General features: G+C 34.3%; 2 protein-coding genes across 3 annotated transcripts; one reads left to right on the plus strand and one right to left on the minus strand.

Annotated features, from left to right (window-relative positions):
* The first annotated feature begins 624 nt into the window (after positions 1-624).
* Positions 625-2661, plus strand: LOC130655443 (uncharacterized). Its single transcript, XM_057458200.1, has 2 exons — positions 625-1177; positions 1640-2661. The coding sequence occupies exons 1-2, from the start codon at positions 960-962 to the stop codon at positions 2469-2471; spliced, it is 1050 nt and encodes a 349-aa protein (XP_057314183.1). The 5' UTR covers positions 625-959; the 3' UTR covers positions 2472-2661.
* A 1997-nt stretch (positions 2662-4658) lies between these two features.
* LOC130655415 (cytochrome c oxidase assembly factor 5-like) lies at positions 4659-8985 on the minus strand. 2 transcript variants are annotated; one of them, XR_008984650.1, is made up of 4 exons: positions 8828-8985; positions 6683-6781; positions 6355-6466; positions 4659-5715 (listed from the first exon to the last, which is right to left on the minus strand). XR_008984650.1 is itself a non-coding variant. In XM_057458169.1 (3 exons), exons 1-3 carry the CDS (start codon positions 8924-8926, stop codon positions 6425-6427), a joined length of 240 nt encoding a protein of 79 aa, XP_057314152.1. In that variant the 5' UTR covers positions 8927-8984; the 3' UTR covers positions 5983-6424. The 2 variants fall into 2 exon arrangements, 1 of the variants encoding a protein (XP_057314152.1); XM_057458169.1 differs by lacking the exon at positions 4659-5715 and having other exon boundaries at positions 5983-6466; positions 8828-8984.
* Positions 8986-10440: the final 1455 nt, after the last annotated feature.

The following is a 10440-nucleotide window of genomic DNA, read 5'->3' on the forward strand; positions in this document are numbered from 1 at the left end:
TTGCGAATAAAAATTATAGCCTATCATTCATGGTTGAAAGTCTTCCGATTGAAACGTTTATGGTCTTAAACGGCATTTAGTTGACAAAAAAACAAAATTTTGATAGCATCATCATGTCCAGCATACTTTTTTTGTTAACTGTGCCAAATATTGTGGAAAATAAAGTAGTTTTAATTTTTGGCGTAAAATGACATTTAGGTAACAAAAAATCAGAGGAACGTGAAATCCCAGGGTCGATTTTTTCTCAAAAAATGCTCCAAAAGAAAAAACGACGGTTTTAAAGAATTTCCTACGCCTTCGGGCGCGGAAATTCAATAAACAGAGCGATGAAGCGTGCCGCTAAAAAAAACCACTTATAAAATATTAAGTGGTCGAAAAAATATTTAAAAAAAAAAACGCTTAAAAAATATTAAGTGATCGAGGGAATGTTACAAATAACCATTTTTAAAAAGATATAAAGAAGGAAAGGTTAAAAACACGTGTAAAACCATTTAAAAATGCATATGAAATGAGCAGGCAAGAGTGGCACTAATACGCTTCCGTAACCCTTTTGTTTTGAAAATATCTTTCCTCGTTTTTTCAATCGATAGTAAATTCCATAGTTTCGCATCATCATTAGCAACTCCGCATAAATTATAAAAGAAACGTAATTTTGACACATGGCGTGTCATAGAATTCTAATTATGTAATTTATGTGTAACGTCACGTTTTTATATTTATTACATCCTGCAACCACGTGATTTAAAAAGGATTGTCGATTCATATGTTTATTATATATACATGTTGTCAGATAGCTCATGAAACTATAGAGTTTTCGAAACTAAAAAGACAAAAAAACTTCCACGGAAATCCACGAATGCAAATTAAGCCAGCCACCATCAATATAAAAGCCGATATTTTAAATTACACTTCAGTTTCATAGAAAACGCGAATGGTAGAGCCAGGTATATACATACGACATGGAGTACGAAGGCTTTGTGAAGAATTGCGAGTATTTACTCATTGTGTCGATTACTTTAAACTTTATGATTTTCTTATATTGTACATCCAGAAGGGTTTGTGGGATAATTATCCGAAGTTCATGCAAGCAGAATAAGCAAGAAAAAGCGAAGTTTTACTGTGTCGATAAGAAAAATAAAAAGAATCGAGAACACGTGGAAAAAATTATTGCGGGAGCGTAAGTACAACTACATTTGTCCCCAGTACAGTTGAATTTATTTCATTGAAAAAAAACTCGTCTCCAGTGCTTCTTACTTTCATGTCAGAAAAGACGCAAAATTTTCTACAGGTAGGAATAGTAAATGACATTGGGAATGTGTACAAGTGTACATTGAAAGTGGGGGTTTTGGCGGTTGTAAACAGAAAGTCTTTAATCAAATAAAAAAATAAATAAGTAACATCTTCAAGCGCTTTCTAAATTAAGGTTAATTACGAAGTTTTTGTTCCTACGTTGAATAATTGCGTTTGCGTGGTACTGTGCTAACGTCACGTAAAGTCGATCATTGAAAAATAGAATTTGATTTCTTTACCCACGTGAATGTCTGAAGTTCATTTAAAAAAAAAAAAAAAGTTTGATTGTGTTTCACTTTGCTTTAAAAAAATTATTTTGTGATTGTAAACATCTTTGTTATTTATTTAGAATCGTGAATTCGATGTCAAGTTTCGTTTTGCTTTCACTAGCTATTTATACCGTCATCACAACAGACCTAGCGACGAAACCTTTTTTCACTTTTAACCGTGTTGTTGAATTTGGCCTTGGTCTTCAGTTGGGTTTTTGCATTTTCAACGCTGCTATTTTGGTTCTAGAGGAGAAATTAACGAAAAAGTTATCACACGTCATTATCAAGTACACGATAGCTTCCGCTGTGCTATGTGTCATCCTTCATACGCAACAGTGTACTATACTTGGCGTTGTTGGTATGGTGATGACGGGGAGTATTCCGTCATACGAAGCAAAAAATGTCGTCAAGTTATGGAGTTCGTATGAAACAGCTAGATCAAATCAAGTGATAACTATAGTGCGGTTGTTTACGACCTTTCTGTGTAATTTACTGTTACCAATGATAATGCTAATCCTTCCCATCTCAGTCACGTCTGAGCAATTCTTTGCGATGAATTCTTTCCCATTGTCAACATTTTTTCTTGCCGTGACGTTCTTCCCGTTTTATAACGGATGGTTAATGAAAAGGATAACGTATAATTTCTTAAAAGAAAGATCGAAGATTGATGCGATAAAGAAAATTCAAGAGGAAAACCAGGCTATGTGTCAAATAGAAAGTGTATGGACTAACAACAGTGTCAATACGGATAAAAAAGTTGGATTCGTTCGCATTTCGAAAACAAGATTTATTCGATTGAGCTCCCTGGGCAGTGTCCCAACGTCCACACCTGTGGTGAACGAAACACCTGTTGTTACAAATCATGCTGCGAATATGGGCAAATGGAAAACAATTGATCTTGGGGAGGATTAAAAAATGGAACTTGATACAAAGAGCCTATTTTAACATCATTAGTAGAGTTTGCAATATAGATGCAGCTACTTTGTTTCCTTGTAAAGAAAACCTGTTTGCAAAGAAAAATAACATTTTTATTATATTTTTAAATTATGAATATTTGTAAATTATTTCTATATATTTATTTAAAAAAAAATTGTTCAAAACATGTCTTAGTTGTTTCTTGGTTGTTCTTAAGGGGTATTCGCCTAATTAATATCGTTCATTGTTGTAAATTGTCCTCAAAGCCAATCATAATTGAGTTTAGCCAACCTAACTGTTTACGAAACAAACCTCTTTCCTTAATCAGAAAACTAGTTTATTATTGGCTAAAAGATAAAAAAACACATTTCATTTGGTTTCTCGGTTAATTCCGTGCAATATCTGGTATTTCTAAAACATACTCCAACTTCAACCATCAAACAACCATCAAAAAACCAATCTTCATCAAACACGTAAGAACCATTTCCTTTTTTGCGACAATGGTTGAGTTTTGAACAATTCACACTCTGAAAGCTATAAAATACTCTGAAGTACAATCCTTGAGAGAACATTTTAACCCAATTAACACGTTACACTACCTTATCAGATGAAAATTATATTAATTAGATTATAAAATTTCGTCACTTTTGTCCATTTTGAAAATTTTTATTATTCCGTTTTTATATTCTGTCTCTTTTGTGAGTAAGGCAGTAAAAAAATAAATTATTATGTTTAAATGCATAATGGAACAAGAATCTCATCACCCGAAAAAGATTTTAATACTTTTGTCTGACACTTTTGTCCAATAAAGAGTGTCTCTCTGCGTTGTATCGGCTAGTGTGGGCGTCTATTTGGTATTACCATAAAAGGGAAAATGGTAACAACGCTTTCTCCTCTTTAGTAGGTAGTTTACAAGCGCGCATGCCTGTATTTGGGAAAAATCGTTTAACGAAAGGTTATTATTTGCAAATTAAAATTATTCGTAAAGCCTGCGTCAATCTTTGACTTCCGTGTATCATTGTATTCTCGGAAAAAAAGGTTTTTTTCACCTTCAACGTGTATCATTGTGCTTTTTTTGGTTTTAAAGTGATAAATACAGGCAAAATTTATTCTGCTAAAAGTGAGTAGCTAATGCAACAACGCCACTTGATGAAATAAAATTCTACGTTATGTTTTTTTGCCGTTGCGAAATAAACTAAATTGACATATTGCTGTTGTTGTTATGTTGTTGTTATGATTTTCGAGAGGACAACAACAAGATTCGGAAGTAAATAGAAAAACTATCATTATCTCATAAAAATAACAAAGAATATCTTTTTCTTGTTAGTTTCGATGTGATGTTTTGAAAGTTGATGCTTTTTGACAAACAAAGACGACAGTCATCCGACTGTGAGAACATTGACCTAAATGACCCGCATTCAAAAGTTCTTTGTGTGCTGACAACAAAAAGTTGATTTTTTAATCTATTTTTTACGCTTTATAATGGTTATGAGAAAGAATGCCCACCCAACAAAATTTCTTTTGCTTCCGACATTGTATTTTCAGACCTTGCGGAGCTCTATCCTTCTTTCATGATGAAGACAATCAAATGTCACAGCTGTCAGCTTATATTAATCTGTAATGTTTCTTAATTTGTTCCTATGGTTACTTAAAGAACATAATTGGATGACATTGAATTGATGAAATGAACAGACCCATTTATTTATTTAATCAAAAAAAAAGTTTTTCCCGCGTGTCAGCGAATGCTGACATGTCAATAGATACGGTAATATTTAGGTATATAATTTGTTACGATTCAGTTATGGAAAATACTGTTATGTTCCAATCAGCTGCTAATCTACTGACATCAGCAAGAAACAATAAGACAATAAACTTTCATCAGGTATTTTCTTTCAACACATGTTGAAAGAAAATACCCGATACTCGACACATGGAACATTTACAGATCATTATTACGCATAGAGAGAGAATAAGCAAACTATATTTTTTCAAAATTTTTGATAATAAGTTAAACCTGAGCTTGTCGCAAATAAAATGCTTAGTAGAAAAGAAACTAAAAAACCATATTCGTAGAAAGGAAACTTAATCAACTGTTGATTGATAATGACATCTTTTTCAATATCTATTTTGCCGAATTATGGTGGAAATAGTTAATACCGATGTCCAATGTTCAAATACGGTCTCGTTTTGATTTACGGCAAAATTGATATGGAAAATGGAGTATTGCACAAAGTAGGTCTGAGAGGTCAAACTTCTGAATTCTCCTCAATATGCCCTCTGTAACTACTATTACTGGTGCAACGTCCTCGTAAACAATTTAATTTACAAGCGCTTTTTAAGAGAAACATTTTGAGAGAAATTGTAGCAAAAATTTTCGGTGTTTTTTTGAGAGTAAGTAGTTTTTTACTCCAAAAACTATCGCAAATTTAGTGTTTTATTCCAAACACTATCGCGTTTACAAGAGTAACCGTGAACGACCGGCAGACGAAGAATCCAAGATCATAACACGAGTGCTGCATGTTGAGAAGACTTTTTATCTGCACAATAAATTTCAGTTGACCCTCATCCAAATCTTTACAATATTTTCAACCGTGACGAAGTTTATGTTATGCTTTGTAGTCGTGGCAACCGTTCTAAAAACAGCTGCTTCAACTCTATATGTTGCACTCGCAATACAATTATAACTATACTTTTCGTGTATATATTTATCAAAACCACAATTTTTGTCCCTCAGGAAAACTCGTTCACAATTTTTTTTTTATATTATTCTAAATAACAGAAAAAAACAAACATTATAGAAGAATAACGACTAATACAAACATTTGGTCGTGAAAAAGCAATGAGCGGGATATTTCAGAGAAACTCCCTCCAAAAGAATACAGAACAACCCTTTATTCAAGATTTTATTTAATTAAGAAAAAGTTATGCAATCTTTTAATTCAGGTTGAAAAGTCAGGAATAAGGCGCATCAGTGTGCTTATTTAAACAAACACCCTGACGCACGTTAATTAAACAGTGCAACAAAAGCATAATAGGGACAAGAATGAGGACAATCTGCAGCGACGTTGTCAATAACATTTCATGAAAGTTCGTCGCATAAAAGACTCGCGTGAAATTGATTACAAAAAATTAAACGAAAGCGATAAGGTTAAATCAAAACAAATAGGGCTGCCGTCAAATTGCACGCTGTGGAAACAAACAACTTATTTGCTTCTTTTGCGTGTTTTTGTCAGTAATATTTCTATGAGAGAAGATAATCAGAGAAAAATTAGACATTAAAAACACAAGGCGGATAGTAGAAAACGAGACAACAGTTAATTCGTTCACACTAACACAAGATCCCTAAGTATTATTAGTCTCGTGTCTTAATCTCACACGGATGTGTCCGTAAAACCACAGGTTTTTCTTCTTTGATCTCTACCGGCAATTGCAAAAAATTATCCAACGTGATCTCTTTTGAAATCTGATTTGAAAAAGAGAAATTTAAAAAAACATTTTTTTATTTTTAATTTGTTCGTTTTTATGTAATTCTGTTTAATATAAAATTACAAAAAATTTTCCATTAATACTTTCAAAATTTAGTCAGCAAAAAGTTTTGTACAAGCGACTAAAAATTTAAACCAACCTTTTTTTATCAAAAATGGGTTTAACTTTGCGAAAACTAAATTTTTTTACACCACAAAGTTTTCTGAAAAAAAAAAAAACATGAAAAATTAAGGAATTATCTGGTAAAAACGTTTTTGCAAATTCTCTTTAACCTGCACAAACAATACACACTCAAAATTTTTGATCTCATAGAATTGTAGTTTGTCAACCAATTTAAACCTATGTTGCCATCAATCAAATAGTTTAAGAATGACAAAGGTAAATATCTAACTACCCATATAATAAACATCCATAATTCATCAACTCGCACCAACTTTAATTGGTACTGGTGTCTTGTTTTATAATTAATAACCTTTTCTTCCACGAAATCGATTTCTCATATCAAGCTAAAAATAAAAGTCTTGCTTGTTCTGATATGATAATGCATAATACATAACTTTTAATCACATCTACAAAAATGAAGTCAGCCTTTTCAATTCACGCCGGTAATTGACTTACCCGAATGCTGACGTTTTTACAAACACGACTAAAAAATCACGTTGGCAATTTTTTTTCAAGTGAAAAAAAATTAACTAGAAAAGCTGCTTAAAAAGTGATCATACCATAGAGCGCCGACATTCAAAAAATGAATATTGTGTTTGTTTGCATTCCGCATCCACGTTAGCATCTGCTGCCATGCATTCTTTCAAGGCTTTTCCTTCCTAAAATAAATATTATATACATAAAGGTCCATATTTAAATTGTAATGGAGGAAAGCAAAATCATTGTTACCACCTGTCAAAACAAGTATCAACCTTAATAATGAAATTAATTAACCATCAACAATTTTTTTGAAAGATAAACACTGGCTGTTAAAAACATTTCTAGTTTTTATATATAATTATATAATTAGATAATTAGATAAAACTAAAAACATACCCACCCCTGATGCAAAGCTCATCAAAATATAAAAATCAGGGGTACACTAATGAACGTAATGGAGTACATAGCAGGTATACCTCGTTGAGACTCCCAGTACTCTAGTGTTAGAAGGGATGGATACTACTGGTATCATGGGAGGATATATTGAAGAAGTCCAATGTGCTCCAAATACAAAATGATGAGGGGTGGTCATAGGGCATGGACACTAGTGTTCTCCTAATCCAAGACTCTCATGATAACTTCCCAAGACTGTCGTACATCCAGGCTCCCAGATTGCCATGCCTATCTTAGCGGTCATAGTCAATAAAGGAGAACAGCTAAAGTCAACTACTAGTTCCCCTTATCATGCATGGTTAACAGTTTGGTTTGCCCACCCACCTACCGTTTTTAATAAATATTTTTCTTTTTTTTTACATCAACCACTCCATGCATTGCCATTGTTTTTCACAACTGTTATCATACCAACTAATCTTACAATTAGCCATAACCCATGCACAACTTGATAATAGGGCCATCATTTGACCTACAAAACCAACGTATTTACCACCATTGTTCTTCTACGACAGACAACATTCTACAACGCCAGACGATCTACAACATGAGATGGAGGGATCAATTGGCATCAAAGGTGGGGGCGTACTTATACCAGTGCTCTTGCCTTAAGGTTTTCTTGGTGATCTAAATTGGCTGTTCATGGTTGCCAAGTTTTTCAACCAGGGGTAGAAGCACTGATGAGACTTACTGAATGAGTTCCTTTTTCACTAGATTTGCTGAGATGTAGGCGATTCCATGAGATTTGCTAAGATGTAGGAGATTCCACGAGAGTCCCTGAGATATAGGCGTTTCCAGAAGATTCACTAAGATGTAGGCATTTTTACGAGATTTGCTGAGATATACGCACTTTCACGAGACTCTCTGAGATGTAGGCCTTTCCGTAAGATTCGCTGACATTGCAGGCGTTTCCACAAGATTCGCTGACAATGTTGCATTGTTGCACGAGAGACATAGGTGTTTCCAGAAGAGACACCTCAGTTAGCGTTTCCACGATGCAAGGTTTATACAGGGTACGTCTTAAAGGTAGGATGGAACCACAGGCATCTGGTTTGGCGCTACCCAATACCAACCTGACATCCTCCCCTTTGCCCCAACTCAAGTGCAGTTACCATAAAACAATAGAAATATACTTCTATGCATAGCATGTTTTTATTTTGTTGTTGCTTCACAACCATAGCAATAAAGGTAACTCTTCCTCTCTGGCACAACCCCAGGCATAAATTGGTTAATAGAAGGGTGGAGTTTTGAAAATTGCAACCACAAGCAATTGACAAAGCCATTTCTATCTTGTGTTAACTATATGCACTCCAAACTTACATTTCAATGTTCACAGCAGACAAAGAACTAAGGGTCTTGGTTATTTTGTCAGACATCGTAGCGCCATAGATTAGTGGTTTAGCACTCGTACTCTGTGCAGGAGACCAGGGTTCAATTCCTCTAAGTCTTCGTAGCTCAAAATGAGCATGAAATACTCTAGGAATCTCCATCTAAGCCATGGCCCCTCCTGGAAATAATAGACAGGGTGTATCCCTCAATATTTGTGAGGCTAGCCATGTAAAATATGCACATCTATCTCTACCCAAGTTTTAAACGAAACTTATTTTACTGACCACAATTCAACAACCTTTTCGGACTTACCGAGCTGTGGGAGGTAGTGCGCAGAGCGACATTCTTTACTTAGCCTAGGTACACTACACTCTGTGTTGTGTAGTCATTTCGGAAAATAAGCTAAAAAACTGTCCAGGGTTTTCTGAAAAAGTATTTTTCCGCACCTTTTTCATGCAATCACTTTTCCTTAAACAGGATATAAGTTCAGCTTTCAAGCCACTGCAGGCTTCCTTTGTACCTTCTTGTTCTTCCAAATCACTCATCGCTTTCTCACTTTAGGTCCTTGTGTTTTGAACCCTCATTGAAAACTTGAAAGCAGGTCTGCCGTTTGCCTTATGCGGTACAAAGTGTGGTTTCTATACGGAGTAATTCATCGCATAATTTCCATACAGAGTTTTGTTTACTCATACAAAGTCGGACAACAAATGTAAGCAAACACAGGGAAAACCATGCGGTTTGTTCTACATCTGGATCATTACAACTACAAGTTAGCGGAGAATTGAGAACAAGTCGTCAGTTTCCAGTACGCTAACATAAGACATCCTAGAAAGTTCAGGGTGGTGAAATGACGTTGGTATTTCTCTAACTTTAAAAGTATATCTAAGGTCCTATGGTTCAATGAAGTAGACTGAAACGTGACATGCAAGTTTCGGAGGATCGCGGCAACCAAACTACAAAAACGTGGGACGACATTTAGGCCCGATCCCCACTGGTAACATAAGCATAACATAAAGACAATCATAAAAAATCCCTGTTGTGTGTGAATGTTGTCATCACAAGCATATTGTAAATGACATTAAATATCAAAAAGATCTTTTGATATTTTTATGCCTATGTCATGCTTGCATTTTTGCATTGGGAACCAGAAAAACATGCGTATAAGCGTAAGCATAAATTTTTTTTTCATGAAACGTTTAAGAACATGATTCTAATTAAATTTTCGTGTATTTACGAAACACGTGTGAATTGATTAGAAAATGATTCTAAAAAGAAATATTAAAAAATTTACGTAAGATTCGCGATTAGCTAAACGGAACTTGTAAACTTAGAGCTATTTGGACTGATTTTTTAATATGTCCCCGACCAATGTGTTTCTTGTTATGTTACTATTTTTTAACTTTTTTTGAGCAATCATAATGCAAAAAAAAACCCCAAAAAGTCATTTTTCAACTGTTGCTGGATGTTACGTTTATATTATCAATAAGAACGCGTTATGCGTATGTCACTTGATGTTTGTGCACTACACATACGTATGTTGCTTATATTTAAGTCTCCAATGGGAGTCAGGGTTTGGCGCAGCATCAAGCATACAATAGGCGCTATGTGAAAACCCTGTCCTAGTTTCTCTGCCGTACGATTCCACAAATTCACCCACTCACCGTAGATAACATGATAAAAAACAAACATTTGAAGCATTTTTGAATGATTTTGGTGAGATAGTTTTAAAGAATTAGTATTATTTTGATTAAATAGTAGTTTTAGTAAACTAATATACCAATTTTATATTGCCATGGAAAAGGAACATTCTTGGGTGCCTATTTTGCCCTATTATTAATCTCGTGTAGAACCTGGATATCTTTAAAATTTAAATAAAAGGCAAATTTTTAGAAGTTTTCGCAAATTTCTTCCCTTGTTTCCAATAAAGATCTTTCAACATTTCTTGTCCTAAAGATTTGCAGATAATGCCTTGCTTAGTAGATCGCAGCAGCAGGCTGGATTTGCCAATTTTTTAAACATATGTTTCCGCGTGCGAGAATTATTTATGACGCGCTGTGTA

The sequence above is a fragment of the Hydractinia symbiolongicarpus genome, chromosome 8 (genome assembly GCF_029227915.1).
Source record: "Hydractinia symbiolongicarpus strain clone_291-10 chromosome 8, HSymV2.1, whole genome shotgun sequence".
Lineage (NCBI taxonomy): Eukaryota > Metazoa > Cnidaria > Hydrozoa > Anthoathecata > Hydractiniidae > Hydractinia > Hydractinia symbiolongicarpus.